This window comes from Danaus plexippus, chromosome 4 (assembly GCF_018135715.1).
Source record: "Danaus plexippus chromosome 4, MEX_DaPlex, whole genome shotgun sequence".
Classification (NCBI taxonomy): Eukaryota; Metazoa; Arthropoda; class Insecta; order Lepidoptera; family Nymphalidae; genus Danaus; species Danaus plexippus.
This window is the reverse complement of record NC_083538.1, coordinates 5573586-5589305: the sequence shown is the minus strand read 5'-3', so window position 1 is coordinate 5589305 and position 15720 is coordinate 5573586. Positions and strand designations below refer to the sequence as shown.

Here is a 15720-nt window from a genome sequence, read left to right as displayed (position 1 = left end):
AGAATTTCCAATAACATTTTGTACGCAAAATTCGTACAAGAATAAATAAATATAATTATCACCGACATATTTAGAAAAAAAGCAAAGGTCTAACAAAATATTTGATGATGGAATAGAATTTATGATATCAATTCTCGTTTCCTTGATATAAATAGCGCAGCACTTAAATATAATCACGTACCTACTCAGGTAAAATCCAATTAATACCCGGTATTATCATTTAATTACTCGTTCCAATAATCGAATCGCCCGTAAAATGGTGTATCAACAATAATAAAATGAGCAATGAATTTCGAGACCATTGTTTTCTGGGCACCACAAACAACCTGTGTAAACATGAGGGAAGGAGGGGGGGGAGTCGACAAATATTCTTAAAATGACTCCCTATGGGGGGTTTTGGTCTTTGTCCACCCCCGGTCACCAAACGGACCGGGGTGTTGGAAACAATTAACAAGGTGTCGAATTAAACACGAATTAACGTTTAAATCGTTAACGAAAATACCCTTTCCCATTGTACTCTCTACAAAGGATTTTAGGATTGCTGAGTATTTAATATGTTTTACTTTGTTACCCGATTAGGGTCCAGGTATATTTGGTGGCGGTACAAAAAGTGTAAGATTACAAGTCACCATGGTCACCATTGAAATTTCACTTAATTATTCCAGAACAAAACTACGTTTAATACTCTTCAAATGATACAAATCAAATAAATATAGCAAGTGACTAACTAAATGAACTTAATTTATTTTAATTTTCTAAAAAAATATATGTATCATTTTCGTCTAGATATAAATAAATCCATCTAGCAGAAAAAAATTACGGTTCTGTAATACTAAATAAGTATTACTGGATGTACTACAACAATTTCTAACCTTACAAACTTAATTATACACTAAAACGTACTCAAAGCAGTAATACCCATTAGAAAATAGATTACTACTATTATTTTATGTATTATACTTATTTATAAAGCGTTGTTAAGTGGTATTTATAGAATTAGTTTTATATAATATAATTCAAAACACAAAGCTACTTTCATCATTTTTATGTTATGTTACTGTTTTCATTACTTGTAATATGTTTAATTTCTGTAAACATTATATCATGCTTTTAAAAAAATATATACATGATCTATTAATACAGATTTTATTCAAATTTACCGATAAAACAATTATGAACTAAAGTCATTTCTTCAACTTAACCCTGGTCCGTTTGGAATACAAACAGATACCATCATTATTTATTTGTTTTCACAGTTTGGTGAAGCGTAAGTTGGGTATAGTATATATATATAAAACGGGTTAATATAAAATTTCATTAAATCACTCAAACATGTATCCACTTCTAAGGATAACACAAAGTTAACAAACAACCATCATGACCAATGGGCCCTGAATTAATTGATGGGGTGTATTTACTTAGTTAACCGCCTCGGTTATCTTCAGAACCATGCGCCGAATTTAATGTATTTGTTGTTACCTTACAGTTTTATAGTTGTTCGATAAACATCAGCTTTCTATGAATTAATGAAGCGTATAGATTCAAAAGCATAAATTAATATACACATACATTTAAAATTATTATTGTGGAATTAACTGGGATATATTTAAATGAGATGATTATGGATCAATGTTATGATAAAACCTGTTTTTATCGTTTATTTAAATTACAATAAAAAAAAACGGAAATAAATATCACAATAATTCTGGTAATTATTAATGAAGAAGCTTCGCTTATAATAAAATTATCTGAACACGCTAACCACAACTGGGATACTTCACCAAAAATCATATTTACATTGCCCCATTCGTACAAAGAACCCGACCGCACCGGTCAACCGCACTTACTAATTACCTAAATACGTGTTAAATCTCGTAATAACGTGCGGTTTCAACAACCCTTCTTCGCTGTCTCATTTACACTTATTCCTTTTATATTTGTTCGTCCTTTTTGATTTGAACTAAAGACTAGTCTTAACTAGTCTCTCAGGAAAAATAAACACCGACTATTATTTTTTTTCGGTTTGAAACAATTGTTTAAGTCAATTTTTATAAGACGAATTTAATCGTCAAGAGTAAAAAACAAAACTACCGATCAAAACATTCCGTAACAAAGCACCATTATCATCTATTATACGTATTATTAAGCGAATCCACTGATAAGCCATTTAGAGAAATGAAACGTCAATCGTGAACCGCCATTATAACAAAATTCATCGATTTATTGATCGGATATCGACTGTCCTCGACAAATGATCGCAGGAAATTATGGGCTATTATTTAGAATTATAATCGATAGAATCGGAACCCCAATTATATCACTTATGTGTTTAAAGGAGGCTGGGATAGAGGCAATCATAACCGCAAACTTTGAAACTTTTTATATGTTCCGTTTGTTAAATAATTACGATTTATAGTATATTTATTTACTTTTTAAGATGAACAAAAGAATTTGACGCTTCCAATCTGATATAATAAAGCGTACAATTTAAAAGATAATTTATTTAACAAGCCATAAGCAAAAAATATATAATAACCATTGAGTTTTATTACAGACAGATTACAAAATGACCAAACGGTCGAGTTATAAGTGATTGACCATAAAGTGAAAAGAAAGAAGCTCGCGGAACTCGATCAACAATGTAGCGAGTATATGTTATCACTTTAAATTTTACTAGAATTTTTCGTAGGAAATATCATAATTTTACTTTATTACACATATTGAATGATACGTAATTTATAAAGTCAGAATCAAAAAAAGCATAATATATTAAATAGTATCAATAAAAAATAAAAAATTGTTGTATTCATATTTTTTCATCAAAGTATTTACATATTATGTTATGTTATGTTATAAATACAAGTGTCTCATAAATATCCTAGGTTTTACAACTCAGTGATTAAAATGGAAACTTAACATTATGGTAATGGCCCGTAAATCACACCAAAGGAATAAATTATTGATTACATTAAGGTTCGAGAAATAAATACAGAGGTTGTAAAAGTACAAAGTATGCGAATAAATAACGTGCACTTGAATCATAGACAATGTTAGGTTAAACTACCAGATGTATATATTGTTACACACTTTACATCAAATGTATATAAAAGTAAAAATATTAAAAAACAATCAAAGGTCGAGGAAAACGACTTGTTAAAATTTATATGCAAAAAGAATTTAAACCTCCACTATGAGCGGCCAGTTCTACAGCCATTGGCAAAATAAAGAAATCCGAAATGATACAAAACAAGGCGAATTAAAAGAAAATTACAGTCAGCCGGCAATCGTAGCGTTTACAATAAACACATAATTGTACGGTCAGTATACAAATGGCATATACGATTGGGCAAAATAATTGTCTGCAATTTTAAGAATAAATCGCAGCTTGTCGCTTGCATGCGCGCTGTAATAAAAATATATATTTTAAAACGATGACTACCGATGCGATGCGATCATTGAACAAAAATGAACGACCCGTTTCGATCATCGTAAAATGATATGGGCTCAATAAAAACTATTAATATAAATGAAAGTCAACTTCAAATTACTTTAATAAGTAAAAACAGCTATCAATTTTGAATATGATATTTGAAATTATTCCAATTTGTTTTGCCACGTATACAATGAACTGTAATAAAACGTAATAAAAACTTTTAAAACAAATAAATGTTTGCATTAAGTATACAATTTCAAATTATTCCATCAATTAAGTCAATCAAACATTGCCGCTACTTGATTATACAAGAGTATAAAAAGATGAATTTCTTATTACATTTGTACACTCGATTGTCCATAATGTTGTACAAAGCTATGACCATATTAGAGACGGGGTATAATCGTCAACACAAGTCACGTGCGAAGTACAATCAATAACAGTAATACACAATCGCTGCACAAACGGACGGTCAATATCTTGAGTCAACAAGATGAATCAGACTGTGTTGCCAAACTTAAATTATTTCAAATTAATATAAAAATTAAAATATATTTTTCTTTAACAGTTAACTTATTATTAGAACTAGAGTTAGTTTGATATAGAGGTGGAGCAATTAAATTTTCTCTTACATTCTAATTAATCACAAATATGTATACATTAGTCTGTAATCACTGAAGCTTGTAATGAATGTTCCTACATATCTATCATGTATCATTCTAACGAGACAATTATCGCGCGAGACAAAAAGATACCCGCAATTTCTATAAAAACCGGGAGAACTCCCTCTAGTTGCAACACCGACAGACTTATGTGCTAGCCATAAACTCTTTCATTTGGCTCGGACGAGTCTTATGAACAATAAAACGTCGAGGGCTGGAGATTTGGTCTGTAATAAAATATTTGCCCAGGCACACGCTAATCCGCGTCCCTTACTTACGTACGCAATTTGAGATGTTATAGCCGACGTCTAGTTATACCTATCTACGCGATTAACGTACTTTAAAACTGAAGTTTCGTTACTATGAAATTATAACTTTTAGGTTGGTAGTTATTTTAAAAACGTAATAAAATAAAAGAATTCCATAGAAATTCCTACAATCATAAGCAATGGTAATAAAACGGCTCGTGACAAACTTGTAATATAATAAGAAATTATGTGTAAGCGAATCCTCATTAAGAAGACATGTTTATACATCCATTTAACGTCCTAATACCAATCATATAGAAGTTTATCGCATTCGGAACCATTTCTACGAGCGAAATAAAACTCCCTCTGATGTGTGAAAGAGGGTCAAAGTTAATTACTCGTAAATAGACCGGGGTACAGTTTTATCTGAGTTATATACATACATATACCGGGATTAGTATGTTCCATAACCGTTATTATACGAGAGACTTGGTGTTGAAAGATTCTAAGTTTTATGTTATACTAACATCTCCCTGTGGCTTTTCACGCTTTCATTTTATTATTACGCTATGATAATCCAATAGATAATTATATATAAAAGTTTTACTCCGGTTGTTAATGGAAATCAAACTCATACAACACACAAAATCAATGTTGCTTATATGTTTGGGGAAACATGAAAATCTATGACATTCTTACGTGGCTTTCCAACAAGACGCATTGTATTAGTGAGGTCAAATGTCAAGAGTACCTAATACTCTAGGCATGTAGGCTTAGACCGTACTACTTGTTAATTCTAGTACAGAAGCCATATCAGTGCTATTTTCATAATAATTACATTTCATACTTTTGTTCTTACTATACTAATATACGATTATTAACTAAAACTCTGAATAATTATATTTTTTTTAAATTGAATAACTAGAAAATCAACCCGAATATGTCTGATAAAATAATCAACAAAATAGTTTTATTGAAACGAAACAAAATTATAATTATTATAATTCCAATAAAACATATTCTTTACAAATCGTACCGACCTAAAACTCATCAAGATCAACTCATCCGTGAGTTGTATGAATGGAGGCACGCCATTGTTACATAATAACTATCAAAGATACAAAATCGTGGCATATTTTTATTAATATTACACAAAAGACGGATTATGTACGAACATCCAATGCCAGCTGCAGCTACCGAATGGATTGATATTCCTTATTCTATTTATATTTATCCAACGTTTTGTAATGATTAAATTGATAGATACTTTAAAATAATTTTAATCATTCATCCGAATTGATATATTAAAAAAGAAGACCTATAAAACAACGCTGTAAACATAAGAAACGATTATCGAACATACGTATGTATATATTGAAGAAAAAGTAATGTCAGTTTTTTTTATGATTTAATCAAGCAACCAAGCCAATACAACAATTTCTAGAACTGCTGAATAGAATGCTCGAACACGGATCTTGAAAAGTAAATTTTAGTTTTTAATATATAATCTAATGTAACTATTCGATAGAAAAATTTAAAAATTCAATAAAATAATTCCAATATATAATTAAACAACGAGTTATATTAAACCACGGACGTAGAAGTGGGAATAAGTTAGTTGACACTAAACATTTTATATATAAATTATACAAAATCCTTTATGCTAAATCGAATCTAAATAAAAAATAATTGACAAATATCTTTGAGTCAATAACTTCGTGACGGGCGGTTACTCTGATGAATTAATACAGTGTTATTAAAGTCGCTGAACTGAGTTATGACACAACCTATAATTTTGTTATAACTCGATCGATAAGTTTTGGTAATTCTGCCACGTACGGAGACAACTGTTTTATTTTATTGCACCCACCGTAAAGAAACGTACTCTGTCTGATGAAAATAAATAAAAATAATATAAATGTGATGATTTGTTTGTTTGTTACTCTAAAAGGCAAAGTCTGTTGATCGGAATCTTTTCATACTTTTGCAGTTTATCTTACAATTAAAGATAGATATTATCTACATACATAACTTCTAGCAGCAACTTAATTAACCGATGGTAAAGATAGAGACGAGAAGTTAAACGTACGAAAAATAGTACAACATTTAGAACGTTAAAGAGCAAGGATTAAGAATTTTAAAGAATCACCTCTGCCGACTATCAAAATACGCCGGTATTGCTAATTAAAAGAAATACCATCGTTATGCTTTTACTCAAGCAAAAAACGAAATGAATGCGCCATGATGACTGCGAGGTGTGAGTAATGTCGTAAGTGGAAGCAAAACAGCATTTTAATTGTAAACCTCGTTCCACACGACAAACAAAACGATGGGAATTAAATAGTTTATTGCTAATGTTGGTATGGAAATACAGCGCTGACGATGCTAATGACGGACAAGAAATTTTTATTGCTCGTTGCAAACTAAATAAAAACATATTCTTCTTCACGTTGCAGCAGACAAAAGAAGTTACTAATAACTACATTCGCTTTATAGTTACAGTTGCTCAAGCTATATATTATAGCTCGGCTTATTTAATTCATAGCAACAATGAATAAACATTTTTGCTCCGATAAAAATTATAATTGTATTTCATAAAATCTTCTACGATTATTTTAATTTTGCATAATACGTGTATATGTAAAATGCGATCCTTTATATCTTTATTACTTATTTGTATCCATCAAAACATTTGTATATTGAGATGACTCGCATATTCAGATCGTGAGTACAAACGCTCGGAATGCGTAACGGAGTGTCCTACAGAGGGAGTCCTTCCCTTTATGATATTCACTAAAATATTGGGTCACATTCCGTTCACATCAATGTATGTTTTATATATTATTTGTTATATTGTTTATCTTTCATTTTATACAGAAGATAAATATTTTTATAGATCTGTTATTTAATTTACATCGCTTGTTGTGTTCATTGGTAAATTAAAACTCCGTATAGAGCAAGACATAATTTATATTTACGAGTAAATAAATCTGTTTATCAATTATTTTGCAATATGATCTAAAAATTCAAATCGATTGCTGTAACTGTATTCGTTCGTAACAGTTGCTAATGGCATATTATTACCGTTGCCAGTATTTATCTCTGCTTCGAACGTGGAAATAACACGTGACCAGTTGGCCATCGTAACACTTCTACAGTTACGCCTCACTTCGGCGTTTAATTGTATCAGTTTTATTTCCTTGTAGTTCTGTAATTTGTTTTATTATCATCAATGGTAATTACATATGCAAGTCATATATACGATTCCGGCGATGTTTATGCACCGATTTGTTAAAAAACAACTAATTGTCGACTTTCAAAACACTGAATGCAGAACCCGTTCGTTTTTATGGGATCCGATAAATGTTGTATTGCGTGTTGTGTATGTGTTCACGTTTTTATTTGATCACTTACTTAGATATTAGTACATAGATGTAATGCATGAAATTATCAATTTGCGTAAAATAAGCGAAGCTAATAATATGATGGACGGTTAAAGAAAAAAATTGGAAACTAACAAGTAAGTATGTTGTTATAATTAAATAGTTTTTTTTAATGTTGCATGACAGACGTGTTTCAACATTGAATTTGAAACAATTTTCTAAATAATTAAATAAAACGGCACAGACTTGTAAGGCAGTTAATTAAACCGTGCACTAATATTACGAGTAAATAAACATTACGATGTAACATTATCCGTAACATTTGAACAATCGCTACGAAATCGGTAACAAAGGCGTGAACACAAGACTCGCAAATTGACTGATCCATCATATCCCTCTCCCTTAACATAAACAGGCAAATCCTTACTTAATTTCAGTCGCAGAATTCAATCAGAATGTAAAGCTTTATACCCCTACTCGTAATGTTATAATGCCTCACATTATCCCCCCGTTTATATGTCGAATCGCGGCGACATCCCACGAAACCTTTAATTATTATCAACACATAATTTTCATGCCAGTATCAGATATTATAGAGCTACCCCTGAAAAACAAAATACCGGTAACAATTAAACTCACTTGGACGCACCTACATATTTTGGTGACCAAAGACAATTAAAACTATTTAAAAAATTATTTAATGTAACATTCAAATTGTTAAAATTACAATAATAAATGATCGTAACTGTTGAAAACTATTTAATTTTAATTTCATAAAATAATAATTTTTAAAATTTAACATTAACGAGATAAAATAGGCATCGAATTTGATTTATCATTAAGAGATAAACATCAACCCTTTCAAGGCACACGTGGGCCGACACGTCCCTTCAACGCATTTCATATTCCTACTTCCATTCCGTTCAACCTTCCGAGGAGGATTATATTCTCCGATGTTTTCATATCCTATTATTTCACGGGGTGAAAATGGGCCACCCGCCACCTCACTCAAACATTGACAGTCGTATGCGAATGTACATATTCAAAATTATACACGTGTGTGCGTTTGCCCCAAGAAAATGTATTAATGTGTGAGTTTGTTTCATCAACTTTAAACCACTGTCAACGACTCGTCAAAATAATATTGGCTTAACATAATGGGACCGTTCCACTGAGAATGGAAAGCATTACCTACTTACACATGAATTTAATTTTGGAAAATGATTGATTCATAATTATATATCCGAATAGAATATTTTGTGGTTGGTCGTTTCTAGTTTTAATACGAGTATAACACAGGTCATAACATAAGTCGGTAACGAGCTGGCATCAGCAATACAATACCAACGATAGAATCCACTTCAGGCTGTTTCGAATTGCAAATTTAAGGTAAAAAAGCGAACAAACTGCACTTAAAGTCAAATGCGGCAGTGCGCGATAAGCAAGTGTCGCTTATGCAAGATCACGAATGTAATTGCTCCCTTGTCTGGCACGACACTTTAAGCTAAAACGGGAAAGAGGATCCAGAACATATAGGCATGAACGGGATAAAAAACAAAATAATCAAGAACGGTCTAAGCGACAAAAATGATTGATTGCCAGCCGTCTTGCGCTGAGCTCTATTTAATCACTTTATTCCCTTTTCTCCGTTTGCGTTGGGATAATTTTGTGTTTGTGTAATTTGTATACGAAATGAGAAAGCATACCCGAGGAGCGTTTCATATCCGGCGTGAGGAGTATCCGGGAACAGATACCCGAGGTCGTGTTATCTAAGATATGATACGCTTTGATACAAATTAAAAGATCGCTTATTTAGATGGACAAATATAGTCTTATATCAAGATATAATTACATTGGTTCTCGCGAAAATTATTTTAACTTAATGAAAATAAAATAAGAAAACAAATTTTTTCATTACGAAATTTTTAATAACTTTGATTAAAGTAAAATTAAGGATTTTGTACAGACGAATTTACCCATCACATAGGGTATTGTAATATTATCAAAAAAGGAACCTTTTACTCTTCAAGGTGACACCGTATTACATATAAAAAAAATCTCACAGGTTAAATAATTCCTTCACTGTTCATACATAAACGAATGTTAGTCAAACATCACACACATTTTGGTCCAACCGGGAAGCGAACCCGAAAACCATCTCACAAGTACGAACATTTAAACAAACAGAATAAATACTTACCACTCATATGTCCGTTTTCATATGGGGAGTAGTCTCCGTTCTCAAGGCGATGCTTCTTGAAGGGATGTCCAGGGAATTGGGTGGCGGCTAGCGACAGGCCCACACCCGAGGCACGCTTCGGAGGTCGCCCCGGTCTAGAGCTGCGGACATGTAGCACGTTACTGCCGTTTAGGACTGTACACTTACATTATATTCTGTATAAGCATGTGTTCATGAAACAGCGATATCTCTTGGCACATGTACATATTTAGTAGGACTTTTCGAAAACTAAAAGTTATTTAATCACTCATCCTCAGTAAAATTGTGAATTTGTTTATTCTGCTACCTAACCATACAGCCGACAGTTATGAAAATTTGCATATATTATATTATAAGTATGAACTAAAGCTGTTTGTACAATAAAGTCAAATAATATGTATATGTTCTGATTGTGAACCCAAGGCAAACAGTATCTATTTAAATTATTGGAGTAATCATTGTTTTAAAAAATAATATAAGTTCATAACATTACTAATATACATATAGAATTTACTGAATATGACATATTGCGATAATGGAAGGTCCAGAATATACTGTGTACTTTTAGTAAATGAAGATTATTACTATAGTACTCAAACGATTCTGTTTTGGAAACTTGAAAATCATTAAAAAAAATCACAATACATCAACACATATAATAACTGTAAGCACCTTTAAAAATTTGCTTCTCTAAAGAATGATTTCTAATAGTATAAATAAAACAGAAACTTCAATAACTTATACATTTCTGGAAAATTTTAGATCAAAATTACTTTAATCACTTTTCTAACTGGTGGTATATATAGTCTGCTCTAAAATTATAACCCTTTTGTCAAACTATGACCAAAATTGATATTTTTTTTATGCTAAAGGGGCAACCGGGCGGACGGCCTAGCCGATGAAGGTATTACCGTCGCCCATGGACATCCACAACATAGTTTTGCGGCTATGTTGCCACCATTCATTAAGGAAGAGAAGGGGAAGAAAACGTGGGAAATTAAGGGAAAAGAGAAGGGGTAGGGGTACGAAAGGATGGGAAAAGGGAATGGGCAACCGGCTCTCTCGCTCATCGGACGAAGCGCAGCCATTAAAGACTACTTCACGCCGATCTTCTGTAAGAGGGTGGTACTTCCCCGGTCGAGCTAGCCCATGGTCGAGCTGCAGTAACTTGACCACAATTATTATAGGCTCTATTTATAGGCTCTACCACCTATAAAATGTTACTAGTCACAAAGATGGAACATTAATATCTGAATGTTTGCCCAAAATTTCCAAATTGAGGTTACTTATAAATCTATAGATTGCTGCAACGGACTTTAAATTATCCTATCTTTTTCAAATATTGAGTATAACAAAGTGATCTTATATAAAAGTAAATTAAAATTAGCACCTAAATGTAAAGAAACCATCATAACAATGACAACGCAAAAAAAAATCCGACTGACTAAACATAAATATTTTAAGCATAAATATGCAAATAGTTTTTGTTGACAAAGGGTTTTTATATGAAATACTTCCAGATCTATAAATAATTTTTTATGCAGGTTAATATATAGCTCTGTTCAAAGCTTGATTGTTTGTAGTACAGATAATACGTTTAATGAATTGTAGTCATATACTGATGAACATTTAAAATATAGTTTTTCCGATATTCAAATATGTATGTATATACGTACACTTAGTCCGAGGTTCAAAAAATGGCTTGCAAAATATTCTCTTTTAACTAGTGTTTTCCTTAAAATGACATTACAATAGTTTTTTAAAGAAAAAAAAACGATGTATTATGATTAAATTTTGAAAAAAAATATATGGACCAGTAACCAAAGAGGCAGAAATTATGAATCTTCAATCTACAATCTGCAATCTACAGTTATCAAAAGATTGTAATATAAAAAATATTTATAACACCAAAAACGTAATAAGTAACCAATTAATAACAATTAAAACATCGTATCTGTATCTTGCACAAGTTTCTTTAAGGGAATCATACAATAAATCATGTTTTCGCGAGGGTAGATCCAGATTTATTTTTATTTATTTCACTCCCCTAAGATTTAATGCTAGACATCGTCCACAGTTTCCACAATTTCACGCTTATTGTTTTCCCATCCGTGATTTATGTTCAAGTAATAGCAGACAGTATATTCCTGGCCGCAATAAACTTTGTCACCTAAATCTTTGTACTTAAGCCGATTACCTTTCTTAACAACACGTATACAGCGTACATTCATAATTGTTTTTGGATATTTATTTGACATAACCTAAATTCATTTATGTTTCATTCAACATATATTAAGTCTATAATTTTTAATGTACTTTCATCTATAGACGCAGTTTACAAAAATCCTAATAAAATAAAAACGTTTGAATCTGTAAATGTATCAAACGTCTTAGAATAAAAATACGACCCAAGGACTTTTTTTGCGATTGACCATAAAGCATTACAATTAAAGCTTACACACTACAGCAAGCACATCACAAGTTCAGCAATTATCGAGGGAGCGATGCTGTTATCATAGTATCAGCTTACGCAGAAACCGACTCGCCTATTTATTTTTATGTCAGCAACCGTCATTATGAGACACTCCATTAGCTCGTGGTATCTCGTTTTTGGTAGGGCATTCCGTAATATGACGATTCTGTGAACGTTTGATGGAGGATTTGTTGAAAATTGATGTATCAGATCGTAAGACGATATGATACTATATTTATAAACCTGTTGTAATTAAAAAACTAAAACAATTTATTGAGTATTAAAAGAAAAATAACAGAACAATAGTTTTATTAGACGCTGTAAAAACTCTTTCCGGTGGTCGAACATCGACAGATGTATACAAAAATAGCGTCAATAAATTAGAAAATGACGCGCACAAAAATTGTAACTAATTTATTTTTAACACCTTAGTCCGGTAATGCTGGAAGCGTAAAAATCAAACAAAATGCTTGACGACGGTATCGAATATTGGGTGTTCACTGTTCAACGTTACGGTTGACTTGTTCATAGTATTTCGCATCACCGGCATTATGACAATACATAAAATCTAGTTTTAATATAAATCAAACTATCAAATTATATCTCGTCTTTGATTAATGACAACAGTTTTGGCCTAATTGCACTTTAAAATTAAACCGTGTTTATAGACTAATTTCAAAGCCAATTTTTTTTAGTATTGCGAATTTCGATAACATATTATTAAAATAAATATTCGGAAGCGAATGTAACAAAACGAACACGAACCCGAATATTGAAAGTGTCGAGGGACACAGATAAGACACGCGTGTCGCTCCCTCGCCGCCACTTAGGCCACACGTAATCTGAACACCAAAGCTCACTCCGATAAACTGCCATTAAAAAGCGTTCGATTTATTACACAACGATTTCCGAACGATTTATATGGCCATGCAAAGTGCAGCCTATCGAATACTTACTTATTTGAGGTGATATAGCCAATCGTTTATTTAAGGATTCACTGTAGGTTTATTCGCGCACTGGCTGTGCAAATGTGTGTTATAGATAAAAGATTTATTTAATTAAAGAACCTAGACATATTTGGTCCTAATATTGACGAAGTTATAGCAACTTGGTTATTATTATTATTATTTTTTTTTTTTTGTCACTTTACATATCGCTTAACAGTGCTACTTCGATTTCATCAATGTTTGTATTTACAGAATGTGCAAGTTGATTCCATTTTTACTCCGTGTTTTTTCCAACCCTACCCCAGTGAAACTAACACCACTAGTTCTGCTTTCTCTTATATTTGCGTCGCAATATTCATCACTCACTATCCACGTCACTGATCAAATACCATATACAAAGAAGTCCCCAATAGTTCCTACCCTTGATAGATAGCACCGTTACATGTATACATACAACATAAATCCGTACTATAAATGGATGTGTATGTTTTATATCGTAATCTCAACTATCATCTTATGTTTAAGCTATTAAACGAACAGTCCTTTACACTATGAATAGACCGGGTCTCTGTTTTTATATTATTATATTTGGATCTTGACTTAGTGGACCTGTTAGCACTCACTACCAATTACTGACACTGAATCATAACATTCACGTCTTGTAAACATCCTTTCCAAACGGCTTAAAAATGAAAAGACCAAATACGACTTGCTGACAGGCTATCGAGGGCTAATAGTCATAATCTGTTTATATATTGTTTTTGTTCCAGCCGTACGATTATTTACACGGCACTACCCGTATGGGAATGTTTACGTATTAACTTATACTCTTTCAGAAAGCGTTGTCCTAAAATTAGTAAATATATATTTAAATATGAATACATTAAATTTTGTTACTAGAAGTATATTACTCATATTTAATTTCAATGGTAACTGTATTTTTTTTTATTTAAGCACCTTCCATAATCAAACATGATTCTATAGATTGTAACTCTTAGCGAGATTGCTAGACGTTTCCTTCTCATAATCGTTGGCCGTGTGTTATAAAACAACGAGCGTCTGTTTTAAAAATGGCTCAGGATTCGGAAGACAAGGTAAAACAAACGTAATGTTATACTAGTTATAACAGTACGCAATCTTATCTACGGTAAACTAAAGAGCAGTAGCAGTTTGTCTTGGGTTCACAACAAACATGATAAATGATTTCGGTTATAAAAAAAAACGTTGTCCTATTTTATAAACGAGTTCCGGTCGGAGGAAGACGGGTTCTTTCCTTGATTAAGTTATAATACCTATTCACCTTGAGAAGTACCTGGAGAAGAAGAAACCAACATTATTGATTTTTTATATTCTTTTCTCTACTTATATCATCTAATATTAAATTAATGATCAAAACTCAAACTGCCATAACAAAAAACAGACTTAACGTCATTAAAAACAATGTTATAATAAAACAGCAAAAAAATATTTTAATTGTAGCCAAAAATTAGAGGGTACATCGACAGTAACAATAAAAAATGAAAGCAAAACCACATTTAAGCGTGTCGTAAAAATAAAAATTAAATAAAAAATGCTTAGGGTGGTAAAGTTTTTGGGAGCGTAATTTTGCTTTACAATTATTTGGTGTTCAGATGGAGCGCAACGCTCTCTTAATGTTACCTGTCCCTAGGCTATTAACCTAAACCAAAGAGCAATCAAATATAAATTATGCAAAATATTGCAAATTATTTCTTCCAGGGTTATTTTCCTGCATCTGATAATATTTTTTGAATGGAAATTGCAATCATCGGAAAATATTAAATATAAAAATCTTGTCAAAACATTTATGTTTAGAAACGTAACGGTTCAATATAAACAAGTAATATAGACGGAGAAGTTCCTCAGCAACCGTTTGTAGTATAAAGAAATCATAAGTTAATAAAGCAAGTCACCACAGCGTCAGGTAGCCGGTGCGTTTCAATTTCTTGAGGCATTTAATTTACAAAACTAATTATGTTTGTTGATGGGATATTACCACTCAGTACTCCATGATTCGATGACAGTTAATAAAGACATTCCGAATGAATTTAGATCAGATCGTTTTATCTCTATTTCGTAATGAAATGTATAACGTTCTATTGTGTTCTGCTCTTTGTCAAGAGCCGTTAAAATCTTTCCATGTTAACATGTTCTTTTAGTCAATTTTAAATACCTCTTAAGCAATAAATATAAAGGCAATGTTGTAGTTACAATACCAAAGTTATTATAGTACTAATTTCATATATGTTTCTATGGAGTATAAAATTTTAAGTTTAATTATATTTTTTGTATTTTGTTAGTATTCGTATTTCTCTAAATATTAATTTTAGAAAGCACT

General features: G+C 31.7%; 1 protein-coding gene across 5 annotated transcripts in view; it reads right to left on the bottom strand.

Annotated features, from left to right (window-relative positions):
• LOC116768381 (dachshund homolog 1) overlaps positions 1-15720 on the bottom strand; it is a 101277-nt gene that overhangs the window by 49563 nt on the left and 35994 nt on the right. For 3 of the 5 annotated variants that reach the window (XM_032659088.2, XM_061526257.1, XM_061526258.1), the window contains one exon: positions 9927-10066. In XM_032659088.2, the coding sequence (XP_032514979.1) occupies positions 9927-10066 (140 nt within the window). The remainder of the gene's footprint in view (positions 1-9926; positions 10067-15720) is intronic. The other 2 variants (XM_061526251.1, XM_061526260.1) reach the window with 1 other exon arrangement.